Source organism: Dendropsophus ebraccatus, chromosome 3, assembly GCF_027789765.1.
Source record: "Dendropsophus ebraccatus isolate aDenEbr1 chromosome 3, aDenEbr1.pat, whole genome shotgun sequence".
NCBI classification, from domain to species: domain Eukaryota; kingdom Metazoa; phylum Chordata; class Amphibia; order Anura; family Hylidae; genus Dendropsophus; species Dendropsophus ebraccatus.
Window position 1 is genome coordinate 169,975,858 of NC_091456.1, and position 17,599 is coordinate 169,993,456.

The 17,599-nt window shown below is 42.7% G+C and overlaps 1 protein-coding gene across 2 annotated transcripts in view; it reads left to right on the forward strand.

Annotated features, from left to right (window-relative positions):
* Positions 1–16,042, forward strand: part of C6 (complement C6) — a 56,808-nt gene extending 40,766 nt beyond the window's left edge. The window contains exons 14-18 of one of the 2 annotated variants that reach the window (XM_069963108.1): positions 9,507–9,639; positions 10,180–10,371; positions 10,996–11,086; positions 12,729–12,967; positions 13,138–16,042. In XM_069963108.1, the coding sequence (XP_069819209.1) occupies positions 9,507–9,639; positions 10,180–10,371; positions 10,996–11,086; positions 12,729–12,967; positions 13,138–13,313 (831 nt within the window). In that variant the 3' untranslated portion in view covers positions 13,314–16,042. Of the gene's footprint in view, positions 1–9,506; positions 9,640–10,179; positions 10,372–10,995; positions 11,087–12,728; positions 12,968–13,137 lie in introns of those variants that run through there. The other variant, XM_069963110.1, reaches the window with a different exon arrangement.
* The last annotated feature ends 1,557 nt before the right edge of the window (positions 16,043–17,599 follow it).

Sequence of the window (17,599 nt, forward strand, 5' to 3'; positions counted from 1 at the left end):
CAGTAGTTGCCTTGTTTCTTCCACCAAACCATACAGTGATCTCCCTGCTATTCATCTCCCTGTTTCCCTGTGGATACTTTAGTTATTTTGTCATGACCGTATACTATTCACCGTGATCACCATGATTTATGTAACTGAGATGATATTTTATTACTTTCTATTTCCATTGTTTTTGTTATTATCGAAGCCGGTGAGAAAAAGTAGAATCAGCAATTTCTCTGTTTTATTGACTTGTAAACTGAAATAAAGTAACGTTCCTGAAACTGATAAAAATGGGTCTGAGGTTTATAGTGATATAGATCATGTGGACAAGGAATACGGAGAACGCTCAGGATTTATTTATAGTGTTACTTTATAAGTTACATCTGAGAGCGAGAGAAAGAGGGATAAGATAGAGACAGTGGTTTGCAATAAATTAGAATATCAACAAAAAATTTTTTTTTCAGTAATTCAATTTAAAAAGTGATCTCATATATTCTATAGAGTCATTACATACGGAGTGAACTTTTTCAGGCGTTTATTTCTGTTAAAGTTAATGATTATGGATTACAGCCAAGAAAAACCCAAAAGTCAGTATTTCAGAAAATTTGAATAGTATATAAAACCATCAATCAAACCATCAATGCGGCAATGTGGCATGGAGGCGATCAGCTGATGGCACTGCAGAGGTGTTGTTGAAGCCCAGGTTGCTTTGATAGCGGCCTTTAGCTCGTCTGTATTTTTGGGTCTGGTGTCTTTCATCTTCCTCTTGACAATTCCCATAAATTCTCTATGGGGTTAAGGTCTGGTGAGTTTGCTGGCCAATCAAGCACAGTGATGCTGTGGTTAGTAAACCAGGTATTGGTACTTTTGGCAGTGTGGACAGGTGCCAAATCCTGCTGGAAGATGAAAACTCCATCTCCAAAAATCTTTTCAGCAGAGGGAAGCATGAAGTTCTCTAAAATTTCCTGGTAGACGGCAGCGGGGACTTTGATGAAACACAGTGACCCTACACCAGCAGATGACATGGCTCCCCAAACCATCACTGATTGTGGGAACTTCACACTAGACCTCAAGCAGCTTGGACTGTGCCTCTCCACTCTTCCTCAAGGGACCTTGATTTCCAAATGAAGTGCAAAATTTACTTTCATCTGAAATCAGCACCTTGGACCAGAGGTGTAGCTATGCTCTCCTGCACCCGGGGCAAAGATTCAATTTGCCGCCGCCCCCCCCCCCCCCTTTGTGTGCGCAGTAAGGACAGGGAGGCCCATGTTTTCCCTTCACTGCTGGTATATAACATATATATATATCTTTATTAATGAAGTTTAGATGAGTGATTGGTTAGATGTGCGATTCGCTAATCTCTGCTGGCAGCACTGTTATATTTACTGTATACCTGGAATGTTTTTATGAAGAATGATTATCAGGCAGCTCTGGGCTCAATCAGCATTTTTTAAAGTACTTCAATTTTTCCCATTTAAAATTTGGTCCCTAAGTACCTTAACGAAGGCGCCGTTGTCTCCGCACCCTGCTGTCTGTACCTGAGGAGGCGCAGTTGTCTCTGCTCCCTGCTGTCTGTACCTGAGGAGGCGCAGTTGTCTCTGCTCCCTGCTGTCTGTACCTGAGGAGGCGCAGTTGTCTCTGCTCCCTGCTGTCTGTACCTGAGGAGGCGCAGTTGTCTCTGCTCCCTGCTGTCTGTACCTGAGGAGGCGCAGTTGTCTCCGCTCCCTGCTGTCTGTACCTGAGGAGGCGCCGTTGTCTCCGCTCCCTGCTGTCTGTACCTGTGGAGGCGCCGTTGTCTCCGCTCCCTGCTGTCGGTACCTGTGGAGGTGCTGTTGTCTCCGCTCCCTGCCGTTTGTACCTGCGAATTAGGAGGCGAAGCTTCCTGATCTATCTCCAGTGTGACACCCAGTGTAATGTGATTCTATGGTGCCGTCTCCTAATGCACAGGTACGCTCATCAGTAGAGTTGATCGAACTCGAACATTCACGAACCTGCCGCATTAGATTGCTGATGTCTTCCCAGTCCGTGGGGAAGTAGGAGAGTGCCCGGGTACCGCCTGGAATTCCGGGATTCAGCCTATTACCTAGGCTATTACAAAGGCTGAATCCTGGAATTCTAGGCGGTACTCGGGCAGTCTTCAGCAGTCTAATGTGGCAGGTTTATGAATGTTCGAGCTTGATCAAACCTTGGATTTCCCAAGGTTCGGTCAACTCCACTCAGCAGCGGAGACAACAGCAGTAATACCTCCAGTATGGTATTCCGTCACCAAATTCAAAATAGAAATAATTTAGAAAAATGACTCTTGTATCATGGTCGCTGTATATACAGATACAGGTGCTTTATAGATTGGCGTAGGGAACCTTGGCTCTCAAGCTGTTGCAAAACTACAACTCCCATCATACATGGACAGTTAAAGCTAAAACTTTGGCTGTCCGGACATTATGGGAGTTGTAGTTCTGCAACAGCTGGAGAGCCAAGGTTCCCTACCTCTGCAGATAGTAGGTGAGGTTTATATAAATGTGATATATATTTGGAGAGGGCAGTTATTAAGGGGTTAAGTATAGAATAATGTACAACCAGATCAGACCCCTAAATAGACACTGGACACTCTTGTGTGTCTCCCTCCATCCCAGACTGGTGTCACCCTGTACCCCTCTGCCCCCTCCAGACTGGGCACCCTTCACTCCCCTCCCCAGACTGGGCACCCCTGATTGTCCTCCCCTTTCCACACACCTGTATTTTCTTTCTTCCTCCTCCATAGTGCAGTGTTCTTTGGTTCAGGAGTGGCTTGACACATGGAATGCAACCCTTGTAGCCCATGTCCTGCAGACGTCTGGATGTGGTGGCTTTTGAAGCACTGACTCCAGCAGCAGTCCACTCTTTGTGAATCTCTCCCAAATTTTTTAATGGCATTTTTGTCACAATCCTGTTAAGACTGCGGTTCTCCCGGTTGCTAGTGCACCTTTTTCTACCACACTTTTTCCTTCCACACAACTTTCCATTAATATACTTTGATACAGCACTCTGAGAACAGCCAGCTTCTTTAGCAATGAACTTTTGTTAATTACCCTCCTTGTAGAGTGTGTGAATGACTGCCTTCTGGACATCTGTCAAGTCAGCAGTCTTCCCCATGATTGTGTTGCATACTGAACCAGACTAATGCCCCTATTCCACAGGTCGTTTAGAGGAGCAAACGAGCGCTCTCAGCTATTCAACACGGCGGCAGCAAGTGCTGGGAGGGGCGGGTGGTGAGCTGCGGGGGGGGGGGGGGGGGTTCCCAGGTGATCGCTAATCGTCCGGGCAGCCCATAGGATACCTATTAAACAGAGCAACGGCAGCAGATCGCTGCTATATCAGTCGACATGAACGATGTTGGCTGATCGTTGCACTCTATTCCTCGGGACGATTATCGTCCGTAGCGGCCGATATCGGCCGAATACGGAAGATAATAGTTCCGTGGAATAGGGCCTTAAGGGACCTTTTATAACACTTAGGAAGCCACTGCAGGTGTTTTGGGTGCATTATTCTAATTTTCTAAAATACTGACTTTTGTTTTTTTCTTGACTGTAATCCATAATCATCAACTTTAACAGAAATAAATGCTTAAAAAAGTTCACTCTGTATGTAATGACTCAATAGAATATATGAGGTCACTTTTTGAATTGAATTACTGAAATAAAAAATTGTTGATATTCTAATTTATTGCAAACCACTGTAGGTAGGAGCTAGATAGATAGATAATAGATAGGAAGGAGATAGATAGACAGATAGATAGATAGATAGACAGACAGATAGATAGGAGATAGATAGATAGATAGATAGATAGTCCAAGAGTATAAATCCCGCAGCACACAAAAAAGTAAGTGTAAAAAAGTGTAATTTATTCCATCAGTGTAGAAAACATGCAGCAAAAGTGACGCGACGTTTCGATGATCTCCATCATCATTTTCAAGCGTACAAAGCAGTGAACAGAGCAAGTATTTATACAGGTGTAGCAATTACAAACAGCAAATCATTAGTCAAAGGTAAAACAGGCTAATTATTCAGCATGTGTGGTGATTGAATCAAGTGAACAGAGTCCTAGTGCAGTACGATCGCAATCCTGCGAATGATATTCCCACATGTGAAAAGAAGTGTCCATAAAAAGATACTTGAAATGTCAAACAGAGACCTCTTCATAAATATAAAAAACTTCAGATACATTAAATCATGTTTAGCTGAGATCAAGACTCCCGAACTCACTCTCCAGGCACGGATACGTAGCATGCACGTGATCTAGATGTCGGTCACGTGTAGAGAAAAAGTTTCATTCATAAAAAGCTGCTGAAGTACAGACTGCAGGAGAATAATAAGCATATAGGCAGATTAGCTGTACCGGCTCAGGGGAAGTTCAGGCATCACCGACTTTGGATCCTCGCCTTCACTATTACTGTATATCGTACAGCCATAGCGCTCAAAAGAGAACCACAGCGCACGTACCGTACAGAAACCCCTTCAGCGCCGGATGGCCCCTCCAGGCCGTATTCACACAGGGTAAATGGTATAAATTCTCCTGGTCATGGTCCATACTCGCAGAAAACAAATTGCCGTGTTGATGGATGGGGTGAGTTCAGTTGTCCTTACGATCTACAGAAATAAAGTAAAAAAGTAAGTATAAATTAATATATATACATTAAATTCATATATGTACATTAGGTATAAATACTAAAGATCACAAATTCATTCACCGACATGGGGGGGTCCTCAAGAGCAGACAATAGGGCAAACCATCATCTGTACATACCCTTACTGACCTTATATTCCACATTTAGGCCACCAGGGGCCAATGTTTTTAACTCATAAATCCATTGGAGTTCCTTGCGTTTCAATAGTGTAAGTCTGTCCCCCCCTCGTTTTGGGGGCAGAATCCTATCTACAAGCATAAACTTTAGGTCTCTCTCGGTATGTCCAGCTTCAGTGAAATGTTTGGATACAGGAAGGTCTAGTCTCATTTTTCTAATTGTATATCGATGGTGGTTAATCCGTGTCTTGAAGTCATGTGTGGTTTCACCCACGTAAAGCTTATTGCACGGGCACCACAGAATGTAAATTACCCAGTCTGACTCGCATGTAAGAAAATGTTTGATTTCATATTTTTTGTTAGACAATGGGTGCATGAAATGTGTGCCCTTGTTCATGTATTTGCAATTAATGCATCTCACACATGGGTAGGAGCCTTTCTTAGGTGGTGCCAGGTATCTTTGAGCTACAGTAATAGGACCAGTGATATCAGTTTTAACTAGTATATCCCTGAGATTAGATTCACGTCTGTAGGAAAGCAATGGGGGAACCTGGAATTCAGCAATATTGGGATGTGTGTTTTTAACTATATTCCAATGTTTGTTAATAATATTGCCGATCTTGGAGGAAAAATGTGTAAAGGTGGAGATAAAGGGGATGCGTTCTACTCCTGTGTCTCTATTGACCCTTTGTATGAGTTTCTTCCTCTCCATTAGTTTAGTTTTATTACGACACTCCTGTAGTAACCCTGTGGCATTGGGTCTGAGATTGGAAAGTGAATTCAATCCTCCTGCTGTCACGTCATCTGTAGACACTTTTTTTCAGCTTGTAAGGAGAGACTTGGAGGTTCTTAAGGCTGAATATGATGAATGTGATGTTATCCGACCTAATATGACAACCGCTGATATACAGGCTGTTCAGTCCCTTGTCCATGACCACGACCTGGTTATCAAACCCGCCGATAAGGGGGGTGCAGTCGTGGTTATGGACAAGGCACTCTATCTAACAGAGGCTGAGAGACAACTAGGTGATGAGAGTGTTTACAGTTTATTGGTCAGTGACCCCAAGTTTAATATAGCACGTAAGATCCACGCAGTACTTGAGGAGGCTATGATACATAAAATGATTGATGACAAACTAGTTGATTTTATGACTATTAAGCACCCCAAGATGCCTATGCTCTATTTTCTGCCGAAGATACATAAATCATTGATCCAGCCCCCAGGTCGCCCGATTGTATCTGGCAGGGGGTCCATTTTGAGTAACATATCAATCTTTCTGGACAGAGTACTTAGGCCCCTTGCAGTTGGTGCTAAATCTTATCTACAGGATACAACGCAGTTCCTTAATCAAATACAGGAACTTAACATCCCAGATAATGCATTGCTAGTTACACTAGATATAGTTAGTTTATACACATCGATTGAGCAAAATATGGGGTTACGGGCTCTGCATGACTCATAACCGCTAATACAGTTGTCCGCCAAAGAGACTGATTTCATTATGAGATTACTTGAACTGGTATTGTCTAACAATTACTTTTCCTTCAATGGTAACATCTACTTGCAGAAGAGGGGCGTGGCAATGGGCGCGAATGTCGCGCCCACTTATGCCAATATTGTAATGACCTACTTGGAAGAAAGGCGCGTCTATGTATCTCCACTATTCAGACATGCGCTTGTCTGGTGGAGGTACATAGACGACGCCTTCATGATATGGACAGGGGGTGTGGAACAACTCAACAACTTTATTTCCTATTTGAACACTATAGATTCCACGATTAAGTTCACAGCCAATGTACAGCAGACTCACATCCATTACTTGGATGTGAATGTTGAATCACGGGACAATAAGCTAGTCACTAGTCTTTACAAAAAACCTACTGACTGCAATAATATGTTGCATTTCTCCAGCTGCCACCCATCTAAAATGGTCAAGGCATTGCCTACTAGCCAGATGATGAGGGCACGCAGGATTGTACAGTGCGATGAACACTTGGACAACACCTTAAATACTATGGTGGATGAATTCAGAGAGAGGGGTTACCCCACAGGGTTACTACAGGAGTGTCGTAATAAAACTAAACTAATGGAGAGGAAGAAACTCCTACAAAGGGTCAATAGAGACACAGGAGTAGAACGCATCCCCTTTATCTCCACCTTTACACATTTTTCCTCCAAGATCGGCAATATTATTAACAAACATTGGAATATAGTTAAAAACACATCCCAATATTGCTGAATTCCAGGTTCCCCCATTGCTTTCCTACAGACGTGGATCTAATCTCAGGGATATACTAGTTAAAACTGATATCACTGGTCCTATTACTGTAGCTCAAAGATACCTGGCACCACCTAAGAAAGGCTCCTACCCATGTGTGAGATGCATTAATTGCAAATACATGAACAAGGGCACACATTTCATGCACCCATTGTCTAACAAAAAATATGAAATCAAACATTTTCTTACATGCGAGTCAGACTGGGTAATTTACATTCTGTGGTGCCCGTGCAATAAGCTTTACGTGGGTGAAACCACACATGACTTCAAGACACGGATTAACCACCATCGATATACAATTAGAAAAATGAGACTAGACCTTCCTGTATCCAAACATTTCACTGAAGCTGGACATACCGAGAGAGACCTAAAGTTTATGCTTGTAGATAGGATTCTGCCCCCAAAACGAGGGGGGGACAGACTTACACTATTGAAACGCAAGGAACTCCAATGGATTTATGAGTTAAAAACATTGGCCCCTGGTGGCCTAAATGTGGAATATAAGGTCAGTAAGGGTATGTACAGATGATGGTTTGCCCTATTGTCTGCTCTTGAGGACCCCCCCATGTCGGTGAATGAATTTGTGATCTTTAGTATTTATACCTAATGTACATATATGAATTTAATGTATATATATTAATTTATACTTACTTTTTTACTTTATTTCTGTAGATCGTAAGGACAACTGAACTCACCCCATCCATCAACACGGCAATTTGTTTTCTGCGAGTATGGACCATGACCAGGAGAATTTATACCATTTACCCTGTGTGAATACGGCCTGGAGGGGCCATCCGGCGCTGAAGGGGTTTCTGTACGGTACGTGCGCTGTGGTTCTCTTTTGAGCGCTATGGCTGTACGATATACAGTAATAGTGAAGGCGAGGATCCAAAGTCGGTGATGCCTGAACTTCCCCTGAGCCGGTACAGCTAATCTGCCTATATGCTTATTATTCTCCTGCAGTCTGTACTTCAGCAGCTTTTTATGAATGAAACTTTTTCTCTACACGTGACCGACATCTAGATCACGTGCATGCTACGTATCCGTGCCTGGAGAGTGAGTTCGGGAGTCTTGATCTCAGCTAAACATGATTTAATGTATCTGAAGTTTTTTATATTTATGAAGAGGTCTCTGTTTGACATTTCAAGTATCTTTTTATGGACACTTCTTTTCACATGTGGGAATATCATTCGCAGGATTGCGATCGTACTGCACTAGGACTCTGTTCACTTGATTCAATCACCACACATGCTGAATAATTAGCCTGTTTTACCTTTGACTAATGATTTGCTGTTTGTAATTGCTACACCTGTATAAATACTTGCTCTGTTCACTGCTTTGTACGCTTGAAAATGATGATGGAGATCATCGAAACGTCGCGTCACTTTTGCTGCATGTTTTCTACACTGATGGAATAAATTACACTTTTTTACACTTACTTTTTTGTGTGCTGCGGGATTTATACTCTTGGACTAGCTACTGAAATCCTTGGTCTGGATTTACCGCTGGCACCACAGGTTACCTTTGGAGTGCTGCTCTTTATTCTTATAGATAGATAGATAGATAGATAGATAGATAGATAGATAGATAGATAGGAGATAGATAATAGATAGATAATAGATAGATAGATAGATAGATAGATAGATAGACGACAGACAGACAGACAGACAGATAGATAGATAGATAGATAGATAGATAGATAGATAGATAGATAGATAGACCTGCCTTTCTTTCATGTTACTCCCCTGATGTTCTCCTTATAGAAGTTTGTGATTGTAAAGTAATTCGGGTTTCTCTGCTCAGGAGATAGATAGATAGATAGATAGATAGATAGATAGATAGATAGATAGATAGATAGATAGGAGATAGATAGATAGATAGATAGATAGATAATCGATAGCAAGGAGATAGATAGATAGATAGATAGATAGATAGATAGATAGATAGATAGATAGATAGATAGGAGATAGATAGATAGATAGATAGATAGATAGATAGATAGATAGATAGTTAATAGATAGGAAGGAGATAGATAGATAGATAGATAGATAGATATCTTTAAGTAAATTCAGCGGCACTCAGGAGAATAAGGGTGCCAGGCAAGGAACTCCAACCTCGAGCCCACTTGTAGATATGTAAAGTAGATTGTCGGCACTCCGGATACCGGCTTGAAAATGGTGGCGAGAGGCCACAGAAACGTTGTCTTTCTGTAATGCTGTGACAATTTGGAATATATTTGTACTGTTTTTTCACGGTATCCGGAGTGCCGACAATCTACTTTACATAGATAGATAGATAGATAGATAGATGATAGATAGATAGATAGATAGATAGATAGATAGATAGATAGATAGATGATAGATAGATAGATAGATAGATAGCCCTGCCTTTCTTTCATGTTACTCCCCTGATGTTCTCCTTATAGAAGTTTGTGATTGTAAAGTAATTCAGGTTTCTCTGCTCAGAATCAGAAGATGTGGTATTCGGTGGCTGAGGAGATAGAAGTCGTCTGCTTTTCTGGTTATGAACTTTCTGGGTTTCAGTTCTTAAGATGTCTTCCAGACGGAACGTGGAAACAAGAGCACATGGAGTGTATCAGTAAGTGTGCTTCTAATTTACTGATCTCATTTATATGGAAATGTCGCCCCAGCTCCTGGCCTCTTAATAGGCCGCCATCTCATAGCTGCAAAATGGTGATGGATTTATAGAGGAGGAGACGGAGCATAGATGATATCCCTGCAGGCAATGGGCTGTAAGCAGAGCAGGAGATGCAGGTAGCGCAGGTTAACCTGTAATGGCTCTGTCATTTCATATAATTTATTCCCTTATTACTACACAGGGCGAGACAAAAATATCATCCCTGGAGCACTTAGAGGGATAATTTAAAGGGGTTACTTTATGTGATTTTACTATAATATTTTATCATTTGGGGTCGCAGCAGTTGGATCAGGATTGCTAGAACAAAGTGACCGGGGCACCAGGAAAAGTATTGAAGGCTTTCATCTCTTCAGAAGAGGACATGTTGTCCGCCATTGATATTAATAGATTTCCTATTTACATAGAAAACCTGAATTTTCTGATTTGTCAGTGAGATATGAGGTCGGTGTGTGCTATCACTTTTATATTCTTCCCCCTTAGGGACGACGTGCCCCCGGCCATCTAAAACTGATAATGTCACAGTGTCCCCCTTCAAGTCAGAATATAAAGTCGGAGAAGTGATTCAGTTAAGTTGTCCGTCCGGATTTACAGTCACTGGGGGAAATCGCTACACGTGCGGACGTGACTATGAGTGGAGCCCACCTGTCCAGGGGGAACTGGGCTGTGAAAAAGGTACATGTCAGCTTCTCACATTGTATATAGGGTCATAGAAGCCAGTATATAGATGGAGCTGTGTGCCTTACTCAGGCAAAGTCACCATATGGCTGAGGCAGAATCTGGTCTATGTACAGTCTCGGAATGGTTAACCCCTTAATGCCCCATATAATTAAGTAAGTATGGTAGAGGCGGGATCGTTCAGCCGGGGACTGAAGATGACATAGGAGGACACTGGGGAGCGCAGATAGGTAAGACTAGGCTGTTTGTTATGTTCTGCATCTGGGCAGCAACATATTAAGGGTTAACTCAGAGCGGTATACCACTTTAAGCCTGCGACATTAGTACTGCATTGTAGTCTATCGAGCTAGGTTCACATTTAAGTTGGAGGCTTCATTCCAGGGTGAAAAACAAAACAGGATGGTCCCTTGCACAATGGTAACCAATGGATGCCAAGGGGTCCCATTGACTTCAATGGGATCTGTCAAATTTCAACACCACTATTTGACCGATGGGCAGTGTGGAGTTTCTGGAAAAAACATGCGGACTTGGGACAAGGCAGTGATTGCAGCAGCTCCCTTTTCCCCTATCACAGCAGAAAGTCTCAGCATCACCTCAAGTCCAATCTTTTTTTTTTTTTAGTGCAACAAAAGACATTTCAAGGGAAATGCAGCCCGGGAGAGAAGCAAGTAGGTTCTCGATGTGTCTGCATGTCACCTAATCAGGATTGTGGGTAAGAAGTGTAAGGCCCACATACTATACCAGTGACCCTGACACATACTACAGGCTGTATTATTGGGCTATGTTCACACTACGTAAAACAATGGCCGTATACATGGACAGTTAAAGCTAAAACTTTGGCTGTCCAGACATGATGGGAGTTGTAGTTCTGCAACAGCTGGAGAGCCAAGGTTCCCTAGCTCTGCAGATAGTAGGTGAGGTTTATATAAATGTAATATATATTTGGAGAGGGCAGTTATTAAGGCGTTAAGTATAACGTACAACCAGATAATGTACAACCAGACCAGACCCCTAAATAGACACTGGACACACTCTTGTGTGTCTCCCCCTATCCCAGACTGGTGTCACCCTGTACCCCCCTGCCCCCTTCCAGACTGGGCACCCTTCACCCCCCCCCCCCCCCCTCCCCAGACTGGGCACCCCTGATTGTCCTCCCCTTTCCACACCTGTATTTTCTTTATTCCTCCTCCATAGTGAGGTGTACATACAGGACCTGCGGTGACATCATAGTCACATGTCAAGGTCCTTCACCATCTACACAGTAACTTTGCTGTACTGTCTCCTGGCTGCTGTTTAGCCCTGATTTGTGCAAAATGTAGGTAAAAACGCAGCGATTTTGCGCAAATTATAGCTAAACAGCAGCCAGGAGACAATACAGTATAGGAAATACCTCTTTTGATCAAGTAAAAATCGTCTCCTGTCTCCCCACACTGAGAGGGCAGGAGGCTTCCAGGCTGCCTCATCCACTGTGATCCTTCTCTCTGCTCCCTGTGATGGCGCCCCCCCCCCCCTGGTCTCTGCGCCCGGGGCAGCTGCGCCCCCTAACCCCCCTTTGCTACAGCCCTGCCTTAGACCACTGATCAAAAGTCCAGTTCTTCTTTTCCTTGGCCCAGATAAGACGCTTCTGGCGTTGTTTATTGGTCACGAGTGGCTTGACACATGGAATGCAACACTTGTAGCCCATGTCCTGCAGACGTCTGGATGTGGTGGCTTTTGAAGCACTGACTCCAGCAGCAGTCCACTCTTTGTGAATCTCTTGTGTCCTCGCCGTAAAACTTTGGCCGTTGTTTTGAGGTTCCCTATGACTGCAATGCAATGTAACTACGGCCGTTGAATGCACACTATGTATCAGATAACGGCCGTTGTTTATACGTCCCTGTGAAAAATGAACATGTCAATTATTTCCGGCCATGCTGCAACAACGGCCATGGATTTCAATGCATCTGTGAACGTAAAACTTCTATAAAATATCTGCCGAATTAAACTTGATTTTGATGTAAAAAATTTCTGAGTGGTTTCTCGGGCTGGGCGCAGTATTTAAAGTAAATGACCTGTTTCATCCCGCTTATAAACATGCTAGGAAGCAAATTTCAACAATGGCCGTAGTTTCACGACTAGCCTGTACGCTCGTAATTCTAAGGCCGAAGTTTTGGTCGCAAAAGTCCGGCCGGTGAAAACAACGGCCGTTATTTTACGTAGTGTGAACATAGCCCAAATGTAGGCAGATTTTCAGTCTGGAAAGTTTGTAGAGAGCGCCATATTTACGAACCTTCCTCATTCTCATCCTACACAGTGGTAAATAGCGCCATTGCTTTGAATGTGATCACCATACTTAGAATTGCCTCCTCTTGTAGGGACTGCACAGTAGATCTCTGCGTCCACGATGAAGGGATTGATGACGCTGTCACTATGTCCGAGTGTGCCTTCTTGGCTGAGCGCTGCCAAGGAACAAGACAGCTTCAATTCCTAAATAACGGCGCCTGCAGAGATGTCAACCTAAACTGGGTGCGGGACCGAAAATCTCTGTCGACAAGCAGCACAAAGAGGGAGCCGTGTGGATATGACTTCTGCTATGACTGGGAGCGATGCACAGGTATTACTCATTGACCTGGTTTCTTTTGGGGATGTAGATAATGGCAGCCACCATCTAATGCAATGGCCGTCTAGCAATGGCTTGTTGGTGCTGCCAACATACAGAACATGCCCCAAATACACACTTCTGTATTCCATAGACTGAGACTATATCTTCTTAATTTTTCGCAGATTCTCAGTGTTTCTGCCTTCTTCCTTCTCAATGCCCGGAGAACAATGAGCAGCTGTTCTGCATCAAGGCAGGATCCTCCGGGAAACAGAGAACCGTCAACCTCTGCTCACTGGGAGCCATCAAATGCACAAAGCTGAAGTCTGAAATGTTGCACAATGGCGCGTGTGCCCAGTAATCCTCCTATATGTATAGTCACCGAGAATCTTCTTACATAGCCTTCATGTCGACAGGATAGATCTCCTAGGCTGATATAAAACTTTACTTCATGGTATCACCTCTCTTACCAAGTGCAGCCTGTTACCCTGTACAGACTCTGGTGCCTCCAGGATGAAGGGAAGAGTTATCATCCTCTACCCCATCATCTGTCATCTACTCCACATACAACCCCATGGAGAAAATGTTCTTCATGTTATTACCCCTCTTACCTATCACCGCTTGTTACTGTCATCTGGCCCGTATACAGCCTCCAGTGACCCCAGGATGAAGGGGGTGGCCGGGGATGTACAGGAACCTTGCCTCATGTTATCACTAGAGGTTTGACTCAAAATTCTCAAAATGTACAGATTTCTGCAAATCCAAACATTTAGGACGAAACAATAAAAATGGCAGCTGTAATTCTCAAACATTCGGTCTGATGATTATGATGGTAATGTGATCTTGGGTTACGGCATAGCAGGCTTCTCCTGAATGCCCTTACAGTCAGCTCTGTGCCTTGCGGTATAGCTCTGAGGAGCTATAGTGGCGAGTGACAGTCTCACAATGATGACATGGTGTTTGTGTCATAGCCACTATATAAGACAGAGCCAGGAGCTGCCAAGCATTTGTGAAGAAGACGTGAGCGAGACAGCCTAACCATGTTATAGGCATCGTACAGAAATACAGATTGTATAATGAAGTGTCAGACAGTATGTTTTTAGTGAGGAGGTAAAGAGAAAAAAAAATTACATTGCAACATTACATGCCAGCCTGCGTTCATGTGGTAATTTAAACACTGTTGTCTATAGCGCTGTGCAGGGAGATATACACTATCGTTCAAAACTTTGGGTTTACCCAAACAATTTAGTGTTTTCCATGAAAAGTCCCACTTATTCACCACCATACGTTGTGAAATGAATAGAAAATAGAGTCAAGACATTGACAAGGTTAGAAATAATGATTTGTATTTGAAATAACATTGTTTTTACATCAAACTTTGCTTTTGTCAAAGAATTCTCCTTTTGCAGCAATTACAGCATTGCACACCTTTGGCATTCTAGCTATTAATCTGTTGAGGTAAGCTGGAGAAATTGCACCCCACGCTTCTAGAAGCAGCTCTCACAAGTTGGATTGGTTGGATGGGCACTTCTGGCGCACCATACGGTCAAGCTGCTCCCACAACAGCTCAATGGGGTTCAGATCTGGTGACTGCGCTGGCCACTCCATTACCGATAGAATACCAGCTGCCGGCTTCTGCTGTAAATAGTTCTTGCACATTTTGGAGGTGTGTTTAGGGTGATTGTCCTGTTGTAGGATGAAATTGGCTCCAATCAAGCGCTGTCCACTGGGTATGGCATGGCGTTGCTAAATTGAGTGATAGCCTTCCTTATTCAGAATCCCTTTTACCCTGTACAAATCTCCCACCTTACCAGCACCAAAGCAACCCCAGACCATCACATTACCTCCACCATGCTTAACAGATGGCGTCAGGCATTCTTCCAGCATCTTTTCATTTGTTCTGCGTCTCACAAGTGTTCTTCTTTGTGATCCAAACACCTCAAACTTGGATTCATCCGTCCATAACACTTTTTTCCAGTCTTCCTCTGTCCAATGTCTGTGTTCTTTTTCCCATCTTAATCTTTTTCTTTTATTGGCCAGTCTCAGATATGGCTTTTTCTTTGCCACTCTGCCCTGAAGGCCAAAATCCCGCAGCCGCCTATTCACTGTAGATGTTGACACTGGTGTTTTGCGGGTACTATTTAATGAAGATACCAGTTGGGGACCTGTGAGGCGTCTGTTTCTCAAACTAGAGACTCTAATGTGCTTATCTTCTTGCTTAGTTGTGCAACGCGGCCTCCCACTTCTTTTTCTACTCTGGTTAGAGCCTGTTTGTGCTGTCCTCTGAAGGGAGTAGTACACACCGTTGTAGGAAATCTTCAATTTCTTACCAATTTCTCGCATGGAATAGCCTTCATTTCTAAGAGCAAGAATAGACTGTCGAGTTTCAGATGGAAGTTTTCTTTTTCTGGCCATTTTGAGTGTTTAATTGACCCCACAAATGTGATGCTCCAGAAACACAATCTGCTCAAAGGAAGGTCAGTTTTGTAGCTTCTGTAATAAGCTAGACTGTTTTCAGATGTGTGACACAAGGGTTTTCTAATCATCAATTAGCCTTCTGAGCCAAAGAGCAAACACATTGTACCATTAGAACACTGAAGTAATAGTTGCTGGAAATGGGCCTCTATACACCTATATAGATATTGCTCCAAAAACCAGACATTTGTAGCTAGAATAGTCATTTACCACATTAGCAATGTATAGAGTGTATATGTTTAAAGTTAGGAGTAGTTTAAAGTTATCTTCATTGAAAATTTTTGAATGGTAGTGTGTATATATATATATATATATATATATAATTGATATCAATAACCTGTTATTGTTCAGCACCACAGACAGTACGTTTTCAGTGAGGAGGTAAAGAAATAAAAAGTTTTCTTCCAAAAATATATTGGTGGTTAATTTTTTTTGCTGCTTGGTCATTAACCCATTTACTTTGCAACATTATATGCAAGCATGTGTTCACATGGTAATTTAAGCCCTGTTGTCTATAGCACTGTTATGATATCAATGACCTGTTATTGTTCAGCACCACAGACAGTACGTTTTCAGTGAGGAGGTAAAGAAATAAAAAGTTTTCTTCCAAAAATATATTGGTGGTTAATTTTTTTGCTGCTTGGTCATTAACCCATTTACTTTGCAACATTATATGCAAGCATGTGTTCACATGGTAATTTAAACACTGTTGTTTATAGCACTGTTATGATATCAATAACCTGTTATTCTTCAGCACCATATGCACACATTTATACTATAGTGTTCGATGCCTGCCTGCGTTCACAAGCCAGTTTAAACACTGTAGTCCATAGCACTGCACACATTTACATCACAGTGTTATACACCCACCTGTGTTCACATGACAATTTAAACACTTTTGTCCATAACAACATGGAGTGGGAGCTTCTGAACTAATTAATAGTGTCCCCAAACCCTATATTGTTCAGCATCATGCATGGTTTACACTGTGATGCTCTGGACAAGCATTTGTCCACATGGTGATATAAACACTGTTGTCCATAGCACCATTCCAAGGAAATGTGTTATTCAAAGTGAAACAGAAATTCTTTGACTGCCTCAGCCTGGTAATAAGGGACATTTGTTCTGTGTGGTTATTTCAGTCAAACCTGCATTGGGCAGGTCTTAATGGTACAGGTCCAGAGCATGAGTTCCAGTAGTGTCAAGTGTCAGATTTTTACTGGTTCCATTGAAAATAATGCAATGGGTATGAATTAATTTACCCAGTACATTGGCACATTTTCTTATCTTTTTAGCTATTCCTTGGCATTATGTGAGTGTCAGTCATATGACCATTATATCCAGGGCCGGCGTCAGCACAAGGCTTACCTGGGCAAGCGCTGGGCCCACAGCCTGCTCCCTGTAGTGCAGGGTGAGAACTGAACATCAGAAAACACAGGAGACAGAGCAGGATCTGCACAGAGAGAGAGAAAAGGGATAAGGACCTGATCACATGACCTGCAGGTCCTGAACCTTACAGTGTGGAGAACACCTGACAAAGAGGAAGAGGGAGAAGACTGAGCTGTAAGTTCTGTGTGTCAGTGTCTGAGTGTGTCAGTGTCTATGTCAATAATGTATGTTTGTACATGTTAGTGGTGTCTAAAGTTATTGCGCATAGTGTGTAAATGAGGGGCCCACTGAGGCTCTGCCGCCCAAGGGCCCGCAAAAACCTGGAGCTGGCCCTGATCATATCAGGTCTTGCAGTAGCCGAAAACCTGTTTTCCCAGACTACTAAGTGGTCAGCCTTCCTAGGCATGTAGTTAACCTGTTCCTTTAAGAAATCCCAATGTACCGGCTCCAGATTATAGCAGCTCTTTGTTTTACTGCAGATTTTATAGCATCTTGCTGGTAATGGCCAAGAGGAATCATGTAACCCAGCAGCGGCTTCTGTAATAATTATAAATTATACAGTAAATAATTATAAATCACCAACAATAAGAGCACTCAGAGTCTCCGGAATCATTGCATGGAACGGGTTCATGTTGTTTCTGACATTTAGTGCTTGTAATTATGTTTCTTCATCTATAGATTCTATTTTTAACTTATTTTTTAACTCCCACATTCTGAAACCAGAACATGGACAAAGATGGCCATATGTAAACAATATGGTTTATACAGTATGTGAGTGAGTAT